Genomic DNA, 22,094 nt, shown 5'->3' on the forward strand with positions numbered 1-22,094 from the left:
TTTGCTATTATTCATTATTAAGCTCTCTAAACTTTAGCCTTGTATTAGTTAGATCATCAGTAAACAACTTAACAAAAATACTCAGAGACCCATAAAAGAGCCTTTACTGAATGTTAATATTAAGTTTTCAGCTATTATAGAAACCTATATGAAGTGTTCATTGAAAAAAAAAATGTGTATTTGGCTTCCACACGGCCATACTTGAAGAATGGTCCCCCAGACATCCCTAATGCCTTGTCACTGGGACCAGAAATATCCAGAATATTTAACCTTTTTACATATTTAATTCCATCTCTGATTACCTACTGTCCCAATCTAGTAGTTGCCTCAATCATTTATTACATTCTTCTTCTTATTATTATTTTACATTAATACCTTTTTACATCCTGAATCCAGTTCTGGTCCCCCATTGTCCCAATCAGTAGTTGCCTTCGTCACCTATTAGATCCTTCTCCTCCTCCTCCTTCTTCTTTTCTTCTTTTTTCCTTCTCCTCCTACTCCTCCTCCTTCTATTATGCATCAATACCCCTTTACATTCTGAATACAGCTCTGATCACCCATTATCCCAATCAGTAGCTTCCTCAGTGACCTATCACATTATTCCTATTATTATACTATTATTACATTAATATTACTACTATAATATTACATTAAATCTATTCCAGACCTACCTCCAGCCATGTTTCATTTTATTCTCCTAGAATCTCTTCATTAACTTCATAATTATATGCACATGTAACCTCCTTCCTCACCATTACTATTATCACACCACCTTTCCCCCATCCAATCAATATTGACATTACTTCTGTATGGAAAAGGCGTATTGATCTCCTTGCCTCCCTAACTCACCTCTTGGCCCCACTTGTAAACTATCCCCACTAGGATATAAGTCCTTGAGGACAAGGATGGTCCTTACTTTTGCATTTGCATCCTCAGTGTTGCCTAATAAATGCTTTTTCATTCATTGATTCATTCATTATATAACTTTGTTATATAAGGTAACATGATTAATTTTTGCTTAAATTTAGTGCCAAGAAAAACTCCCACCCAATGAATTTGTACGTTTTACTTTTTCAGAAAACAAGAACTATATATAACCCAGTATGTTCCCATTTTTTTTTTTTGTTTTAGCTGCCAACTAAATTCATAGGCGTATAGAATTCAGAGTTGGAAGCGATATTAATGCTTATCTACTTCAACCTACTCATTTTGCAGTGGCCTGCTTTACCAATTAACTCCTCCTAGGAGTATGGCAACATCCCACCTTCCTATTTGTTCTAACTGATTTTCAACTTTTTTATGTCTAATTGTACAATTTTATATGGGATTGATGTTTATAGAACTACTTGTGATGCTTTTTAAAAAATGTTTTATTGCTGCCTTTTGTCATTGTATCAAAGCCATTTCTAAAGGAGAAAAAAACCCTACTCCTTTTACCCAATTGAATCTTCCTTTATAACAAAGGAAACAAACAAAAATCCCTAATTAAGTGACAACCTGAAATGAATTGGACTTTCTATTTTATCATTCCCCCATTCCTCTGCCATGGAAGACAGTAGCAGGCTTTATTATCTATTCATCCACAACAATCACTGGCTTCATAATCACTCAGCATTCAGATTCCTTTTGGGGAATCTCTTCTTTTAATTTTAGACCTTGTATATTATTTTCTCTTGGTTTAGCTTTTTTAATTTTTTTTTAAACATGTGCCTCACATAATACTTTCTATGCTTCTCTGAATTTCTCATATCTATCATTTCTTAAAAAACAAAAATGTTCTGTTATATTCATATACAACAGTTTATTTGTTTGTTTTCAGGCATTCCCCAACTGATGGACAACTTCTTGATTCCTGTTCTTTGCTGTTACAGAATGTGGTTAAGATGCTCTCGGTATATGCTAGATAACATTGCTTTTGTCTTTGATCTCCTTGAAGTTACGTGCCCAGTAAATGAAGTCAAAAGGCATGAATAGTTGAATCACTTTCTTATATAAATCCAAATTGGTATATAAGTAAGGGATATAGAAGGTAGGCTTTCAGGTGAGTTCTGAAGGAACCCAAGAAAACTCAAAAATACAAGTAATCAGGTAGATATTCTAGGTGTAGGGGACATAGAGATAAGGTATGGAGTTATGTGTGAGGACAGGAAACAGATCAGGGTTTGAATTGTAGGATGGTAGAATCCATGGAGAGCAGTATAGTGTAATAGGTCTGGAAAAGTTAAAGGGGGGCAGGTGATGAAGAACTTCCAATGTTAAAGAAAGAAATTTATAATTGATTATAAATAATATGTATTATATTATATATAAAATATATAATTATATAATATAAATATATATTACATTAGATATTAATATATACTATATAATGTGTATAATATATAATACACATAATATAAATATATAATAATGTAAATAAATAAATAAACTAGAGTTTATTGGGGGTGGGTGTGTCAAACCTACACTTTTTAAAACTCCCTTTGACATCTGAGTGGAAGATGGCTTGGAATGGGGAATGATTTGAAGCAGGAAGACCAGTTAGAAAGCTTTTGCAACAGGCCTGATGATGGGGGTCCATCCGAACCAGTACGGCAGCTCTGTGAGCAGACAGAAGTCCACTTTGCCATCATTTCAAGGAGATAGGTAGGAGCCTCTTTGTTGTGATTGTTCTATTCTTCCAAGAAGGCCATGGGAGCTAGCAGATTGTGTCAGAGGAAAAGGCAAGAGGGAAAGGGGACTCATGGACAATATCATGGCAAGCAAGGAAACCTTCTGGAAATCATTTGCAAGACCAAAAATACCCATTAAATCAGCTGTAATTTAAAATGAAGAGAGACAGCGTCACGCTTTCTTACCTCGATTGTGTTGCAGAAGCACAATAGTGGGATTAACGATGGTAGTGGAAGGGTAAGCAGATGAAGGCTTGCTGACTGGTGGGAAAATCTGGGAATCAGTCCCAATGCGGGGTGAAGAAACTTCATTTACCAGAGAATCTGTACCCTGTAAAGAAGAATGCATTTTAACTGCTGATAAAGGCATAAAATTGGGGCTGATTCAAACAGAAATTTAAAGCCAGGAATACTGTAATTATAAAAAGAAATGCAGTAGCTGAAATAAGGAAAAAGAGCATCTTGATCACACATACTGCTCACTGTTAATTTCAATCAGAAATGGACTAACATTATGATTGTTTTCCTTTTGTTTTATTAGTATGAAAAAAGGTGATGACAGACCTATATGTTTCAGTTTTAGCAGACACAATTTTTTACCTGGAAACAAGCCATGAATCCATCTAATTATTGGAAAGGATATCCAAATTCAGAGCAGTATAACATGCAAAACTCATGCACTTCTAAATGGATAAACCGAGGGGCAAGAGCCGGCTTAGTGAGGAAAACCAGGAAAAGTTTAGTATTATCATGGAGAGAAACATGAGACACAGTGACATCAAAACAACATCAACCCACGAACAGGTGGCATATAACCAATAGTACCCCTTAGAAGGATACCCCTCCTGCCACCTCATCCCTGAGAGACTTCACTAGGGCTGTGTTCCAAGTTTTGGAAATTATCCAAGTCTGCTGTCTCCTTTTATTGGCCCCAGAATTGCAAGGGATGGATCTTGTTGATAAGAATCACATGAAAAAAAATACATGAGCCATCCTGACCCAAATCTAGGTATGGACACTGACCTGCCCAGACTTTGGCAGAAATAACTATTAAGTTAGTTTCCATCCAAGAATTGATGTGGTGATAATAATAGCTGAACTTGGTCTTTTAGAAAAAGAAATAAAAAAAAAACCCTTTTAAAATGACTTAAAAAGGAGTTAGCTGTTTTTCCTAGTAAATAAATGTAAAAATCTAATATGGCTCTATAAGAAAAAATCTAGAATATACATCTCTGAAGTCAAAATATTGATCGTAAGGTAGTTTCAAAGTAAATAAATTTAAAACAGGCCTCATTAAGCTTTTGAGTAGACTGTAAGCTTGAGGATGCAGACTATATTTTATGTCTCTTTGTATTCCCCACAGTGTCTGGAACAAGGCTTATGTTTGATATTGGTGCATAATAAATGTACACTGACAAAATCCAGACCCATAGTGGGTTTTTCCATACTAAAAAAGACATTGCATCTTTATCCAGTGTTTTGGGCAGAGAACAACTGCCCATGATTTTAAAAATACCAGAAGCTGGCTAAATCGTATTAGTTTGGAAAGGTTGGAAAATCCAAGGGATAGAGCCTAAATCATGAATCTCAACCACTGATCCCATGAGACTGCCTCCTAATCGCTAGTCCTGATTTGTAATCTCTTGGTACCTCAGTTTTTCCATTTGTAAAATGGGGATCATGATACCCATCTATCTCTATTTCCAAAAAAAGGCAAAATGGAATGGATGATAGAGATATATCCTTAGTGTTGGGAAGTCATGTCTTGCCTACTATATATATTAGCTGTGTGTCCAGGAGAAAATCCCAGAAAATTATTACAGAAGAGTCGTAGATTTACCTTTGTTAAAAAAAGCTTCCACACAAGGAGAAATCATAGTTCTAAACCTGGCTCACTCCCAAATTATGTTTCTTCCAAAAAGATAGTGTGAATAGAAATAATATTTATAAAAACTCTTTAACTCCCTAGCAGGACCTTCATATTCTGAAGCAATATGATAGTAGAAAAAGTTCCCAGAGCTAGAAGCCCTAAGTTCTTGACCCACCTATAGCCACCTATTAGCAATGAGTTCGTGGGCAAAGACATTTCCTCTCTCTGAATCTCTGTTTCCTTAACTACAAAATGAGGAGGTTGGGGAAAAGGTTTTGAGAAGTACCTTGTTTCTATTTATAAAAGTTAATGTATAAAAAATTAAAGGCAGTTGGGTGACACAGTAAATGGAGTGCTGGCCCTAGAGTCAGGAGGACCTGATTCAAATCCAGCCCCAGACACTCACTAACAGTGTGATCCTGGGCAAGTCACTCTACCCTGTTTACCTCAGTTTCCTCACCTGTAAAATGAACTGGAGAAAGAAATGGCAAGTCACTCCAGTGTCTTTACCAAGAAAACCTTTAAGAGAGTCATGAAGAGTTGGATATGACTAAAACAATTTAACAATAGCAACAAAGCTATTGTCTATGGCATATGAATCCATTCAGTATTTTATCACTTTTCAAACATTATTATGATTATTATTAGGTTCTTATCCTTTAAAAGCTATACAAGTGATTACAAGATACCAGAGTAACAATATGTGAGTTTATTCCTTTCTTCCTACTTGAAAATAATGAGGACAAAAATCTCACAGATTGGCTTGGAAACTACATATTTAGGAGGAGTATCCACTTTAATCAGGTCTAAGACCCAGAGAATTATTGAAGGAAAAGAAGACAAAAGTACACTAGATCTGGGCCATTACTTACTTAGTGGAGAGAATTACATTGTTTTCCATTTAACTTTCTGCCTAAGGCAAAACCCAAAAAAACCTCAGTCATGATCTGCTGCCAATTCAAAGTGCAATTGCATCCAGGTGGTATAGATAAATTTTTGAAATCAAGACCCTCTCATTCTGGCAATACTCTACAACCACCATAATTCTCACTTTAAATAAACTGAATACGAAAAATTCAGACTTTCATATAAATAAGTCATAGTATAGCTAGCAAAAGGATTTGTGGCAGGAACCTATTCTATATCAAGCTCCCCTGGTGCATTTAAAATATGATACCATGGCCAAAAACTAAACTCAGACATAGCTAATGCTTCAGAAGTAAAAATTGTTGTGAAAAGTAAATTGTCTTTGTGGTTTCCAAGTTTCTCCAAAAATTATTCCCATGTAAGATTGGGGAGATAGATCGGCACAGGCCCCTCCATACCACATTGACACCATACTATGTGTGGTCACATTGATCCTGCCCATATTTCTCAATGCAACTGACAAAGGACATTATGTGGGCAGGGTAGATTCAGTTCATGAGCATTCTTTGGCCTAATCATTATGCTGTATCAGAGAATTTGAAAGACTTCTCTGTTAGTAGAGGGATCTATATACTGGCCATCTTGACCTTTTTTGCTTTATTGAGTTTTTTTTTTTTTTTTAATTTGGGAAATCACTACAATTTCCCTGATGGTCTAAATTTTTTAAAGTTTCCTTCCTGCCTTCTGCTAAAAAAAATAAAAAAGAAAGAAAGAAAGAAAAGAGGGGAAATGGCACGAGTAAACTTTAATTACTTAGGTTAATGTTATCACATAAAGCTTTTTCATTTTAAAGCCTTGTCAGTATTGAACCTAATTTTTGTGACTGCTTAATCAGTGATTATATGATAGAAGGGACCTCTGACTTCAAGCTTCATTTTCTCCTGGGATCATAGAATATTAGAGCTGAAAGAAGCTCTAGAAGCAATTTCCTCCAGCCTTCTCATTTTACAGAAGAGGGATTTAAGACCCACAGGTTAAGTGACTTGCCTGAAGTCACACAGGCAGTAAGTAGTCGGTGTAACTACAGTTTGCTAACAGCCAAGAGGACCCAGGATAGAGATTTTTGAATCTTATTTAGCCAGTCGGAAGGGGGACATCCCAGCTCTGTGTTCATTCAAATGTTACTTACATTTACACTATGGGAACTGACACTAACACTCCAGTACCACCTTTCTTGTCGGAAAAGGGTGTTTGGAAGTGTGAAGGTGAAAGATCCCTGTCTCTGAACTCATAAACAATATCTGATGAGCATTGATGTAGTGTTAACTTTGCTAGTTAGATTTACATGGGAGGACCAAGATTATTCTGTGAGCCCTCAAGGAGCTCACTATTCCCCGGAGCTCTGGGATCCAGCAAGCCAAAGTATCCTCCCCTGGCCTTTCCTCTCTGAAAGATATAATAGGAGATACAATCACTAAAAAGTGATTGAGTTCAACTCCCCTTCCCCTAATTTTTGCAAATGAAGAAACTGAGGCTCATAGTCTTGTATCCCCAGTGGGATCTGAACCCAGGTTGCCTAATTCTAAGTTCAACTAACTCTATCCACCATACCATGCTGTCTCTGCAGTTGTTTTCTTGGCCATGAAAAGGATAAGGTCCTTCGTGTATTCTCCAATGGATGAGACCAAAGGTTCCCTAACCCTCTACTTTAACCACTGGTCAATTTGCTTATGCAAAAAGAACTCCAGAAAACTGTGCCTTAGCTAGTTCCTGCCTTTCTAGAGAACATATCCCTAAGATTTGTTCATTGCTTTCATATTCAATTACTGAATTGAATTCAATGATCTAATTGAATCCTTCCATTTTCCCTTATCTTCCTTATTCAACAGCTGCCATTTTTAAGTTTCAAAGAAAGCTTCTTTATTGGCTAAGTTGAGACAAAAATGAGTCTATCTGTTGTCTTGGTCATCTCAAAGTATTGGTCTACGTACATTAGAATGTTTTCAAACCTTGGGGGGAAAATACTACTAACATGCCTCCTTTCTACTTCTAATAGGAACTGGCTCATCTCTGCTCAAATAAAACTTTTGTCTGACCTTCCATAGAGCAGCTAGGTGATGCAGGGAGAGAGTGCCAGGCTGAGAGTCAGGAAGGCTCATTTTCTTGAGCTCAAATCTGGCCTCAGACACTTACTAGCTGTATGACTATAAGAAGATCACTTAATCCTGCTTGCCTCAGTTTCCTCATCTGTAAAATGAGCTGGAGAAGAAAATGACAAATCATTCTAGTGTCTTTGCCAAGAAAACCCCAAATGGGATCATGAAGAGTTGAACATGACTGATAAATGACTGAATAACAACTATCTTTCCTCAGACACAATCTCAATTAAAACAAGAGACAGCAGTAGGGAATGGTGTAAAGAGCCATGGACTTGGGAGTAAAGAAAGTAAAGGTTCAGATCCTTCCTGCTTTGTGAGCCTGAACAAGTTAGCTTAGTACTTGGGGCTGAGTTTCCTCACCCAAAAAGTGAGGATGGTAATTAGAAAAGCATTCCCTTCTCACACGGCTCAAGTGAGATAATTCTGGGAAAACATTTTGTTAACTTTGAAGCACTAAAGAATTGCCATTTATTATCAGTTATTATATATCATATGTGATATATTATTATTAGCTCCATCCCAGGCTCTTTGAACTTTTGTTTCCTCATTTTTTTCCCTGAGGCAATTAGGGTTAAGTAACTTGCCTGGGGTCACACAGCTAAGAAGTGTTAAGTGTCTGAGGTCACATTTGAACTCAGGTTCTCCTGATTTCAGGGCTGGTGCTCTATCCATTGCACCAAGTAGCTGCCCTTGTTTTCTCATTTTTAAAATCTTGTACCTATGTGTAGAGCTGGGCCTGGAGTTAGAAAACTTAGACCAGTGGTTCTCAAACTTTTGTTTTTAGTATCTTTATCCTACTAAAAATTATTGAGAATCTCTCCAAAGCGTTTTTGTTTATCTGGGTTATATTTATAGACATTTACCATATTGGAAATAAAAACTATTTTTGAATTTGTTTCAGAGATCCTCAGGATTCTCTAGACCATACTTTGAGAACCACTGAATTAGACACTTATTAGCTTGTGACCCTACGGGTCATTTCATCTGTTGTCTCTTCAACTGTAAAACAGGGCTAATAATAGCATCTACCTCTCAAGGCTATTGTGAGGATCAAAAAAGATATCATTTGTAAAAGCACTCAGTAAAGTGCCTGGCCCTTAGTAGGCACCACATAAATCCCTTTTCTCTTTTTCCCCTTCCTTCTTGTGAGGGTGTAAAGTGCTTTATAAAGCTTAACCTGCCCTCTAAGTGTTGGCTAGATTTTTTTTTTTTTTTTTTAATTTTACAGGAAATCAGGGTTCTTTGAACTATAAATTTGGCTCAGGAAACAAAGGTTAAGAACATTTGATTCTGAACATGACAAAGGAGAGAGACTTCAAGGAGATGATCAGCAGCTCACAACGTTCCAACTGAGCAAACACAGAAGACATGCACTCTAGGAAAAGCAACAGGGCTTCAGTTGTCGGGTGAGCAGCAAGAGCCAAGACCTCCCCTTCAGAACGCAGCAAACCAGACCAGGAGAGAGAGTTGTCTTACTGTGGGGAGGATAAACTTAGGAAAGTCGTGAGGGGGGAGTTTCGGCAAGCTTACTGTACTTGAGACCGCTCCAGGGAGGTCGGGCTTCGAGATTCTGTGCAGAGCCTCCGGGACTGGAGGGACCAGTGGAGGAGGAGGTGGAGAGAGTGATGGTGCTGTTTGGCTAACGGGGGGCCCTGAGCCAGAAGGGCTGGCTGGCTGGTTTTGGTGGGATCGCCTCTGCAGATGAGGGGGAATGAAATCATCTAAAGTCGGAAAGGTCAGAGGCTCGCCAGCAGAGGCGGTCACGGGGAAGGCGGCAATTTGGTCCAGGGCCACCAGGGGAGGTGGAGGTGTTCTGGAAGCGCCTTCTTGCCCTTGGTCCGTGTGAACCAGGTACAGAGGGACTACTATAATCCCTGGCTGGGCTGTGTTGGAGGAAGTAGCGTCCTGTGGGAAATAAGGGTGTCGTTATGCAGAGGGGTAAGGCACGGGAGGAGGAATTCCACATTTACACAGTTGTGAAGTGACATGCAATGACGAGCCATGAGAAATATTTTCTCGGTGCCCTTCAGCCGGGGTTCATAAGACAGTCAGTGCAAGCCAGTAACTTTTGTTGGCATCCTCACACTGCATGACACAGAGAAAACTCCATCCAAGTTTACTTTCCATCCATCTATTTTTAATTTCCCTTAAGTCAAAATAAGAAAGCAAGAGAGCAACAACAAATGGGCCACACTTCCCGCCACCACCAAGTGCGGTTTTTGAGTGCCCCCCGATCCCCCTCCGAGCGGGATTCCCTCGGTGGAAGGGCAGCTTCCTCTGTCCCCTGGGAAGCCTCGGTCCCTTCGCGTCTCCCCACAGTGGGGTTAGACCGTGGATCAAACACCACAGGCGAACATTCGCAGGGGTGAAACACTGTGCTGGGGTTGGTAGAGAGAAAATGCGTTCTTCAAATGTTAACAGTGAGAAGGGAAGCGTGAGTCAGTTAGAGAGCTGCTTGCATCAGTTAGAAAGAAATCAAGAACAGATGTGGGGGGAGAGGGGAAGCACAAACATTCCCATTTCCTTGCCTTGGCTGGATACCACCGTCGGGGAAAGCAGGGTTCTTTTTTCTTCGGGGTCTCTCGGCCCAAAGGAATCTGGGCACTTAGCACAGGTGGTCTCACTGCTTCTGGGAGAGGAGACTCGGTCCCCAGAGGAGGACTTTCCCCCTGGCTAAGTCCATCTCTACTGTTAAAGGACAGCTGGGGAGGAGCGGGAAGGGGAGCAAGGCGTGATGGTCCCGCACCGGACAAGGAGGACCCAACGCCAAAAGCCGGAGCTTGGGTGACCTGCTCTTCCACGAGGCTGCTTCGGGGTGGGTCACATGCAAGCCTGAGGGATTTCTCAGATGCAACGGGGCCGGTGTTGTTGGATAAACAAGGGACATATAAGCTGCTGACCTTTTTTTTATCCCTTCCTGCCTCATGACCGGGATTAGAGCTCACATTAGGGCTATCTTCTGCCCTGGAAGCCTCCCAGGAGCTCTGGTATCGGGAGGACGCGTCAGGGAATCTGGAGCTACTAGGCGAGAATGCCCGGCCAGCGTCGGCTGTGACTCTGGCCTCCTGGGAGGAAGGCACAGCTGGGGGGAAGGGGGCGCGCTGCTGGGCCAGGTAAGGCTTCGGGGAGCTCAGGTACACACAGTCCTTGAAGGGCACTGGTGAGGAGCAAACCTTAGCTTCAGTGTGTGGTCGCCATGCAAAGCTTTGCTCTTTTGGAAGAGGAGGGCACGAAGAGGAAGAAACCTTTAGGATCAGGTTCAAAATTAAATACAAAAATAAAAAATAAAGAGGGAGGGGTGGAAAGAATGAGGATGGTCATTAAAAAGAGTAAAGGGTTCTTTTCTTTTTTTTTTTTTTTTTTTTCCCAGCATGACATTAGAAAAGCAAAGAGCATGGTATCTTTGGAGGAAAAAAAACACAACACAATTGCTCTCTTTTCTGGCCCTCTAATCCTAGTCTTCCCATAAGTCAGATTTCTCAGTTCTTAGTCATACTCACCCAGTCATATTTGGGATGGTCTCTTCTTGACCTTCACACAAAGTGGATTCTCAGAGGACTATCCCCAAGGACTGACACACTCAATTAAGTTTCGGAGTCCCTCACCAGATGGAGCCTGAAAAGCCTACAGTTTTCCTCAAGATATTCTTCAAAACCATAGGCCCAAAGGGCTTATAACTGGGATTAAAGGTCAATATAAATATTTGTTTTTTTCCTTATTTCTTTCCCCCCTACAGCCACTCCATAAATACGATGAATTCTTTTTTTCCTTGTGGTGCAATAAAAATAGAAACAAGAGGTCTCAATCCAATTCACAGAAGATAGCTATCAATTTCTCCCCTTATACTCCACCATGATAATTAAAGTCTACCAAGACATATAATAATCTGTGATTTTATTTGTCAAAGATGTCCCTACAGCAATGCAAATAGTATCTTTATCTATAACTTTGCAGAAAAGACGAAGAAAGGGAGAAGGAAGGATAAAAGGAAAGAAAGAAACAAGCATTTATTAAGTGCCTACTATATGCAAATACTGCTAAGGACTTCATAAATATTAGCTCATTTGATTTTAGAACAACTTGGGGAGGTAGGTGCTATGCTATTATTATTCCCATTTTACAGCTGAGGAAACTAAGGCAGATAGCAGTTACATGGCTTGCTCAGGGTCACACAACTAGTGTCTGAGGCCCTTTGCTGCCTTAGAAAGCAGAGAGGCAGCTAGATGGTGCAGTGAATAGAGAGCATCAGTCCTGGAGCCAGGAGGAGCCAAATTTGACCTCAGACACTTAGCACTTCCTAGCTATGTGATCCTGGGCAAGTTACTTAACCCTAATTGCCTCCCCACCAAAAAAAACTTAAAAAGAGAGTAACATAAACATAAATGTCTCAGAGATATTTGCCCATGATCATACAGTATCAGAAATTAGAATTATGAATCCCATAACTGTATCAATATGTATACATATATTGTATTTAACATATACTTTAACATATTTAACATGTATTGGTCTACCTGCCATCTAGGGGAGGGAGTGGAGGGAAGGAAGGGAAAAGTTGGAACAGAAGACTTTGCAAGGGTCAATGCTGAAAAATTACCCATACATATGTTTTGTAAATAAAAAGCTATAATTAAAGAAAAAAAGGAAAAAAAAAGAATTATGAATCTAGGTTTTTCTTACTCCAAGTCCAGCAAGCTAGGCAATATTTCCTGTAGCACAATCTTATAACTTCATAAATAAATATAAAAAATTAGTACTTGTGGAAGGAGAAGCTAGAAAATGTCAAAGGAACTTCTGACAAGAAGAAAAGGTTTGACTCATTTTTGTTGGGTTTGGGTACACATAACTATATAAATAGTTCTCTCTAGGATCGTCATCATAGTGTAATGACAGCTTGGTCACTGACTCATGGCCATTCAACAGGTATCACAAAACAAGCAGCTTTTTTCTATTACTCTGTAAGAATGGAGAGTCCTCAGCATAACATTATAGACTCCATAAAATCAGAATGAAATCTGAGGGAAGGTTTCCATGCTGAATATTAAATCTCCAGGAATATAAAGCTGGACTCCCACACAAAAAGGAATCCTTTTCTGCTCACAGGGCTGGCCTAGGAAGGCTTCAGGGAGTTAGGGAGCAGACAATTTCTCTCCTGGCCTCGGTTTACTTTCATTTTTAAGCCTGTTTCTCTCCATATGTGATTCCTTCTTGTCCAAAGATAGAAATCAGTTTCAGTGAGCGTTTAACTTAATTTGACTGTGCCCATATATGGGCCTCGGGGATGCATTACATCAAGCAATAAGCTCTTTGCCCCTTTAGAAAACACCCTCCCCAGAGACCTGCATATGGCTGTCAGTGACTATTAAAGCCAATGGTCCTATTTTATTGCTCTTTCTTATAGCATTAAAGAAGGGGGGGAAAGGCAGGAAGGGAAGGGAGTTAAGTAAAGCAGGAGAATGCAATTCAACAATTCTCAAGAAGAGCCCCAGACTGGGAATAAGAAGATTTCTGCTTCATTTCTGCTTCAGGATTAGCTGTGAGACAGCAAATTGGGGTAAATTATTTAACACCTCCAAGCCTCAATTTGGGAAGGAGAGAAAATAAATTATTGTTTAAAAATTAATTAAAAAATAAAACAAATTTGGAAATAATTTCATTACTCTTATTTCTCAAGTCTGCATTTCAGGAATCACTGAACCTTTTGGTAGCATATCTATTAATAACAGTATTGACCAACCCAAATAATTAGCTATTAATTTCTGATGACTACCAATATATCTGTTAATAAAATAAATGACTTCTTTATAGGTGTGTGGATAGCAAAAATAAATCTAGAATAGTAAAATCAAGTGACAAAATTAGTGGAAGAACTACCCAATATGCAAATGAATCAAGCAATTTAATTAATTCTCCACTTTCTGAGCAGATCTGTGTTAGATCAACCATTCACTTTTGGTCCCTTGAGATAACTTGTCTAGTGTAGCTGCTTATGAAGCCAAAAGACAATTAGCATTCATAAGCTGACTTTTTGGGTATGAAGATAATTATTAGGATTTATGCATGTGTGTGTGTGTGTATATGTATATGTGAGTGCAAGTACATATGAGGCATGTAAATTCTATGTGAATTTCTAGTATCATTTCCCTAATGTAGATATGATCTTTGTGAGCTGACTGAAATGAGATAGCACATACTTTCAGGGCAAATAGGAATCTAAGTGATTATTCACTTAGCCCAAATCCCCTCTTTTTGGATGAGAAAACAAACTTCCAAAAGAAAGGAGTTGATTGTATCTGATTACATACTGAGAATTTTACCTTTTGGGTAAATTACATATTTGGGAAAGGTTTAAAAGTGTTTTCATGGATAATAACTTTTCATACCACTTCAACTGTCTGAGACTCAGTTTGTTCATTTGTAAAATATGGCAGTTGTATTAAATTATCTCTCAGAGTCTTTCAAATCCCAATAATCCATGAATCGCTCATTATTAACATAATATATCTGGGGAATTTCAGTAGTAAGTCTATGTTTCTTAACAATGGCATGCCAGCAAGGAATTTTCTATCATCCCAATTGTATAAACAGAGAGCACCCAGTGGCAAGCAATTATAAGAATTCTAGGGCATGTTGCATGCATTGCCCTGTACTGAGTATGCAATCAATAAATATTCATTGATTGCTTAATTTCAACAGATACTCTGTAGATAGAAAGGAAGAGGGAGAGGGTCTCTTTGCCTGTTTCAATTCAAAGAATCCCAAAAAGTGGCCAAGTCTCCATCACTATAAAAGGAGAGAATGACATCCCAGATTTCTCCTATGTGGAAAAAGGCTATATTTCATTTCCCCAGAAGCAAGGTAAAGAACAATAATACTGACTTATTTGGGATGCTCAGGATTACTTGGCAGGGATATGGGAGACTATTCTGGCTAAGAAATATTTTCATTTTTCTAAAGCTCTTAGGCCGCATGATTCAGTGAAAGGAAGGCTTGACTTTGAGTCAGGAAGACCTAAGCTGAACTTCTACTGACTGACTAAGGAAAAGCCACTTAACTCTTCAGTGTTCCTTGAAAATATCTGAAGCCAAAAGTTACAAATAAGTTGCCTTTCTGTATTGGTGAAGGGAACTTCCATATATTTCAGAAGTTCTCCCAAACCAATGAAATCAGAGATTCGGAATCCCCCAATATACCTATTATTTAGTATCTGTGTAAGCATCTTACCTTCTTACTAGACTGGTGTTTACCTTGAAGGTAGGTCTCCTATAAACTTCATTATACCACTATCATCTAAAATGGTAGTCTATTCACTGCAGACATTTAATAAATATATTATTTGCAGATTATCTCTGAGTTGCTATAATTTTACAAACTACAACCTCTGACCAACCTTCATGAATTCTGAGAGACAGGCTTTTTAATTACCTCATCTCACTCAAATTTACAGAATTAAAGCAACTCCCCACAAGAGATGAATTCAAGAAAAACCTGCCAAATTTCTAGTTAGTGAAAAATATATATATTGAGCACCCCCTATGTGAACTTGTCCACATCCTAGAGGGGAAAGAAAAGAAACAGAAAGCATGAGCCTGCCTTCAAGGAGTTTGCAGAAGGATATGTTGTTATTCAGAAAAAGGGGTGAAATGAGGGCAGAAAGGTCTAGCCCTTTTTGCCAGATCCTTTTGGCTGCTATTGCACATATTTTATTGCTGGAAACTACCAAGCACAGCTTCCATTTAGAAAAGTAACAAGAGACATTTAGGTGGTATAATAAAGAGAGAGATAGAATTGCAATCAGGAAAACCTGAGTTCAAATTGTACTCAGACAGTTGTGGGATCCTGAGCAAATTATTTAATTTCCCTCAGTCTCAGTTAACTCATTTATAAAATGGGAATAATCATAATAGTATCTACATCTCAGGGTTATTATAAGGATTAAATGAAATGATGTAAATAAAGTGCTTCATTCTCAATAACATCACAAATGTGGGGTTCTACTCAGAAATGAGTTCTGCTTTTTTTGTCAAGGATTGCTCATATGTTCAATCGATCAATGAACACTCACTAAGTACCTACTATGCACCAGGTACTGTGCTAAATTCTGAGGATACAAAAAGAGACAGTCCCTGCCCTCAAGGAAGTTACAATTTAATAGGGGAGATAAGATGGAGAGAATTATATACAAAGCAAGCTATATATAGGATAAATAGGAAGTTATAACAGAGGGAATTAAGAGAGAGTAGGAAAAGCTTCCTGTCAAAAGTGGGATTTTTCAGCTGGCAAGGATTGGGAGGGAAAGAATAGAAGAAGCTTGAGGGAGCCAAATCTCTGCATGATTATTATAATTCCATGTTAATTAAAGTTTAAAGTTTTCAAACATTATCATTTTAAAGATCAAATGAGACAATATTTGTAAAGTGCTTAGCACAGTGCTTGGTACCAATAGGTAAAGTGGAATGCTTATCCTCTTCCTCTTCTCATTGTAGACAGAAACTATAGCTATGATTGTTTACTATAGTGCTAATTCTGACCCCATTCATTGAGCAGTGAGAGGGCAGGAAGACTCTACAGAGAAAGCCAGAAGATGCCCAAACTCATCTGAGGAAGGAGAATTGGAGGATGGGGGTAGAATCCATAGCAACCCCAACTGCAGCTTTTACCTAGCTCTAGTCTTATGAAAGCTTTTCACACATTGATTCTAACCTATCTTTCCAGATTTATTAACCCTCCTTCATATATTCCTTATTCTGCACAGGTTGTTTTCCCCAAGAAGAATGTAAGCTCTTTGAAGGCAAGAACTATTTCTTTTCTTTTCTTTCTGGCTCTCTCTCTCCTTTCTTTTTCTCTCTTTTCTTTCTTCCTTGTTCCTTTCCTTCCCTCTTTTCCCTCCTTCCTTCCTTTCTTCCCCTTTCTGTGTATCTCTAATACTAAGCATAGTGCCTAATACAAAATAAATAAATGTCAATTGACTGATTTGCACCTTACACAATTAACAGAGTGATCACAGGACTACCCCTCATATAAATATAGGCAGGATAAAATTAAAAATGAGTTTGAATTATTTTCCACATTTGCTTTTAAACAATTCTAAGCATGTTCTCTTCAAGCACTTTTTTCCAAGCATCAAAGAAACTTTGGGAGATCAAAGAAACTAAGGCGGATCCCCATGTATACACAAGTGAACCTGACCATTATATAACTGTTCAAGGCTCATTCTTCTTTGGATCCTAACTCTTTTGTACTCTGTTTCTTGGAGAGAGTTTCTATTGGTCCAGAAGATTATACTAGGATCTGTCCAACTGAGGTAGCTGTGCCTTTAAACCCAAGGCACAAACGTTGCCCACTCTGCACCCAGCCCACAGACAAATGCCTGCCTACCTGTGACTTGTCAGAAGGAAGATTGGGATGGACACTTCGGTAGCCCTTGGCCGCCAGGGAGGAGGGCTGGGCGTTTCCGTTTGTATCCGCACTCGAGGACAATCTCCACTCATCTGCAACATGAAAAGAGTACAGCAAGTCACCAAGAATTCTCCCTGATTGCAGGGGTGCTTTTCCACAGGCACAAATAAAAGGCAATAAGTTAGATAATTCAAAAGCAAACTTACCTGTAGGGAAATTTTCTGGCTCCAGACCTGAGGGTATTACAGAGAAGGATGAAAGAAGAAGAAGAAAAGAAAACAAAAAACAAAAACAAAAAGACAAATGCTTATGTTTGCAGGAAACCAGCAAACCCTGAGACCAAGCGAGAAACCCCAGCTTCCTGATTTCAAACACAAAATGCCTTCAGTCAGGATGGCCTAATTACCATAGGAACGAGCTCTAGCCATGATGTGCTCAGTGTCTCTGACCTTTGAAAACACAAGGCTCACATTCATAGCAATGAAGAAACAATTGTCCCTTGACATTCCTCTTTTACAGACAAAAAAGCAACCCAACTCTCTTCTCCCAAGTCACAATTCACTCACTCACATTTTCCCTCTTGAAGCCTGATGTTAGTAAAAGAAAGAAGCCTCCTAATTCTAATTAACACTACTCAGCTAACATTTCAGATTCACAAAATTGTATTAAATAGATACATTTTTTTTAGTTTTGTATGTTTGTTTGCTTGTTATAAAGAGGAGGTGGCATGTGGTTTAGGAGGGAGAAAAAAAAAATTAAAATCTAGTGAAATCCAATGTGTTAAAGAACATCTTTTTGCACTTGATTTTTCCTTACTTTTAACTAGCCTAAAAAATAGATTCCCCAAATCTGGCTACTGTACTACTATTGTTTCCAGCACACTTTAAGTCATCCCATCTCTCTCTGAGAAGATACTACTACATGAAGCTTTCTTATCCATTCCTCCTCCCCTCTCTTCTTATAAATCCTGAACTTTTATACCATCTAGCTAACTCTTTTCTAAGTGCCAATGATACTTATAAGGTCAAATTTGTGGCAAAGAAGGATAGCTAATTCAATGGGTATCAGAAAAGAGATACAAAAAGATCTAATCAGTCAAAACTTTACAAGGATGGACTAAATTTAATAAGAAAAAAATGGATTAGAATTAATGTAAAGTCTCCACTTAGATTCAAAAAAATCAAAAACACAAGTTCAGAATAAGGGTGACATTGTTAGATAATAACTGATATAAAGCAAGTCTAGGGGGTTTAGTGGAATGGAAACCCCATGAGTTAAGAGAGTGACAAGGCAGGTCAAGAAACCAATATCACCTTAGTCCATATTACAGAAATACAGACGAGGTTATATAGTTCTATCATGTTCTATTCTAGTCAGACTGTGCTTGGAGTACTGTATTCAGTTTTGGACACCATATTTGATAAATGACATAGTCAATACTGGAGTGCACGAAAGAATGACTAATCTATTGAAGTAATTAAAAATATAACCTATAAAAACTGGTTGAAAGGACTAGGTTATAAAGGGTTTTAAATGCTAAATAAAGGATTTTTATCATGGGACTGATAAAGAGCTACTGGAGTTTATTGGGGGGGGAATGTTGGATTCTTGGAGGGGTGGGTAGGTTAAGGAACAGAAAGGCAAGGTAGGGGAGAGAAGCAAAGAAGAGTGAGGAGGGATAGGAATAGGGTGAGAAGGATAGTGAGGAAAAATAGGAAGGCAGAAAATACACAATCAGTAATTATAGCCTAGGAGGTAAATGGGATGAATTTACCCATAAAATGAAAACAGCAAGTTAAAAATCTGAATTCAACAAGGTGTTGCTTTCTGGCAATGCTTTGAAGGTGAGAAATACACACAAAGATAAAAATAAAGGTCAAGAACAGAATTTATTATGTAAAAAAAGCAGGGATAGTAATCATAATCTCAAAGTTAAAGTTAAAATAGATTTAATCAAAAGAGGAAAAATAAGGAAATTACATGTCATTATTATTATTCAATATTGTTTTGGACTATTTAAAATAATTAGATAGTATAAAATACTTGAGAATATGCCTACAGAAAGTATACAGATATAGGAATTATATGAACATAAATATAAAACACTTTTTATATAAAGTCAGATCAAAATAATTGAAGTAATATTCACGATTCATGGGTAGGTAAAGCCAATATCTAAAAAAATGAGTTTCATGTAATTGATCTATTTATTCAATGTCATCCCAATTAAATGATTAAAAGCTTATCTTATTGAATTAGAAATAATAATATCAGGAACTTCATAGAAACTAGGGGGAAAAATGTAAAAGAAGCAGATTTAGTAGTATCAGACCTTAAACAATATAAGTTGAAAGCACTGTTGAAATGAAAAATGAATAATTTTGATTATTTTAAATTAAGATTTTCTTGCACTAAAAACCTATGCCACCAAGAATAGAAGGAATACAAAAAAATTGAGGGGATAAACTTTCAAAGACAGCTTTGAGACACCTACATGATATCCAGTTCAAAATAAACAATATACAGTGATGCTCAGGAAAAAGACAAGTGCTAGATAAAAAGATATAGGATGATAATAGTTGAACCCATGGAAGCTGATAAGATTACCAGGTAAGAGAAGATAGAGAGAAAAAAAGAGGGCCTACGTTGAACCTTTGAAAGACAACCTCAGGTGGTAGGTATGTCACAAACAGAGAAGGACTAAGAAGGATCAGTCAGACAGATAGATGGAAAACAAGGAGAGAGCAGAGAGGAGAGAGGCCCCAAGAGAAGGTGATCATTGGATACTGCAAAGGGATAAAGAAGCATGAGAAAAGGAAGAAGGAATTAGTTTATTTTACTTAGTTCCAGAAAAATAGAAGGAAAGCAATAGGTACAAGCTGCAGAAAGGAAGATTTTGGCTAGATCTTTAAGTAGTGTTTTTTTTTTTTTTTTAAGCTTATAACAATTAAAATAGCTTAAAAGTTAAGTAGAGGGCCTTGGGAGTTCAGAAGCTCCCCATTTTTGATAGAGTCCAAATGGAGATTAAAAGATCATGTTTAGGATATGTTGTAGAGGTAAGGTCTGGCCAGTTGTGGGATGGATAAGGTGATCTCAGAGATTTTGTTACAATGCAAATATCTGTCCTCCCTACCTCAAATGAGGTCATTTATGTGAAGTTGCTCTGCATGGCCCAAGGTGTTAGAGAAACAACAGGCTACTATTATCAGTGCCTTGTTTGTCCAGCCTTATAATTGCCATGTTCTGCTTTATAACTTCTATCCATTTCCTAAATGGATGAAAAGAAAATAGATATATTGTTGCTGATACTCTATGTTTCCTCATAGTTGGGGTCCAAAGGGGCTACAACACACCTGAGAATAGATCTCTAGGGGAGTTGGAAAATATTGGAAATTAAGCAATACATAAACATACAGGGAAGGTAAAAAGATTGTTAGAGCAAGAAGGGAATAGAAGTATGGGGAGAAAGGAATGATACATGGAGTAATGGAAAAAGATGAGTCCATATTTTATTAAATATAAGTAAGGTATATTAGAAAATCAAAATTAGTCTTAAGTATTAGGAGGGATCCAAAAACCCTATGAATGTTAACTTATTTCCTCCTTTCTGAAGTCAGTTATGTTGGTGACTTAATTATCAAATGTGTTTTATATCTGATTGAATTCTCAGTAGTGAGAAACACCTACAGCAAAACCTTAGGTATCCAAAACTTTAGAGAAGGCACCTTCTGAATAAAAATATTCTGGATAATGGCTTTTTTTGAACCATTAAACACCAGATTTTGTTTGCACTTCAATAATTTTGAATGAAAAATTTTCCAAAATGTAACACAGATACCATCAAAGAATCTCAGTTAGATGAGACCTAATCTAGCTCTATCTGTCCCCTTACAAGAATCTCGTCTTCAACAACAAACCCAACAAATAGTCATCCAATCTTTGTCTGAAAACTACTAGTAAGAGGGAAATCGTGAGTCCATGACCACATCAGAATTGTTCTCATTGTTAGGTTTTTCCTTATATTGAACCATCTGCCTCTCTCCAATTTCCACCCATTGTTCCTAATTTTATCATCCGCCTCCTTCAACTAAGCATGCTAAATGCAATATAACCTTTTCCGGATGACTCAGGATTACCATGTTGAATATCAATTATTATACTGCACAAGAAGGGCGTTAGGGTGCTTGCCCCATATCTTAAGTAGCTCCAAAAGGCTGGACTTTTAAAAGGTTTTATATTAGATTTTATGAGGAAAGAAGTTGATCAAAATTATCATCGCTATTTGCAACTGTTGTTTTTTGGCTTTTTTTTTTTTTTTTTGTCACTTCTAATCTGCAGATAACCATACTTTTGAAGACTTGGCTACTAAATTAGAGATGAACTGTGATCTGTTTCAGTCAATGTGTATTTTTTAAGCACCCAGTATATGCTAGGCATGGTGGAGTTTCAATAACAATTGAAATCACAAATGTTTTATCTATTGATACAATGATGTATGATTTCTATTATGGATCATCTCTCAAAAATAGCTTAATATTTCTGTGAGGTGGGCAGTTCACCTCAGTTCTCTGGATCTCACACTTTGTTATTTATAAAATGGAGATTATATTACATGTAGCACTTACCACCCCTCCCTGGACTCTCGAGTTTCAAATGAGATAGAGGTAAAGCATTTTATAAACTTTAAAGCATTTTGTAAATATGAGTTATTATTGTGGTTACCATGATAAGATACTAGAAGGTGAAGGTACAGAGGAAATCGTGATCACAAGGATTTTTCAAATGGAAAAAAATATGAAATTGATTATTTCTATAGTTTCTAAATAGCATATTCCTTATAAACTATTTTCAAGACCATAAAAATCTGAAGATCTCTTTAAATTTTCTCCCCACTCTTACTTTTCAAGGTGAGCATATGGTACCAACTTATAAGCTCTTCTGTTGTTTGCTTAAGATTTCATTGTTTCCAAATGTTTTATGTCCTTTATCTCTTTGATATTCTTCTTCATTTTACTAAGGTCCAGGTGACATTCTGAGGTAATTTGTGACTAAGTTCTACAAACACAAAATACAAATGATGCCTTACTCCTGGAGAATACTTTGTACTGTATAAAGTGCATCTTCATACAT

At 37.7% G+C, this 22,094-nt stretch overlaps 1 protein-coding gene across 50 annotated transcripts in view; it reads right to left on the minus strand.

Moving 5' to 3' along the window:
• The window catches only part of SORBS1 (sorbin and SH3 domain containing 1), a 214,938-nt gene that overhangs the window by 105,954 nt on the left and 86,890 nt on the right, over positions 1 to 22,094 (minus strand). For 12 of the 50 annotated variants that reach the window (XM_031956106.1, XM_031956107.1, XM_031956105.1 and 9 more), the window contains 5 exons: positions 17,171 to 17,197; positions 16,944 to 17,056; positions 10,094 to 10,267; positions 9,096 to 9,470; positions 2,856 to 3,000 (listed from right to left, as the gene is read on the minus strand). In XM_031956106.1, the coding sequence (XP_031811966.1) occupies positions 2,856 to 3,000; positions 9,096 to 9,470; positions 10,094 to 10,267; positions 16,944 to 17,056; positions 17,171 to 17,197 (834 nt within the window). Of the gene's footprint in view, positions 1 to 2,855; positions 3,001 to 9,095; positions 9,471 to 10,093; positions 10,811 to 16,943; positions 17,057 to 17,170; positions 17,198 to 22,094 lie in introns of all 50 variants that reach the window. The other 38 variants (XM_031956149.1, XM_031956130.1, XM_031956147.1 and 35 more) reach the window with 6 other exon arrangements.

This window comes from Sarcophilus harrisii, chromosome 2 (genome assembly GCF_902635505.1).
Source record: "Sarcophilus harrisii chromosome 2, mSarHar1.11, whole genome shotgun sequence".
Taxonomy (NCBI): Eukaryota; Metazoa; Chordata; class Mammalia; order Dasyuromorphia; family Dasyuridae; genus Sarcophilus; species Sarcophilus harrisii.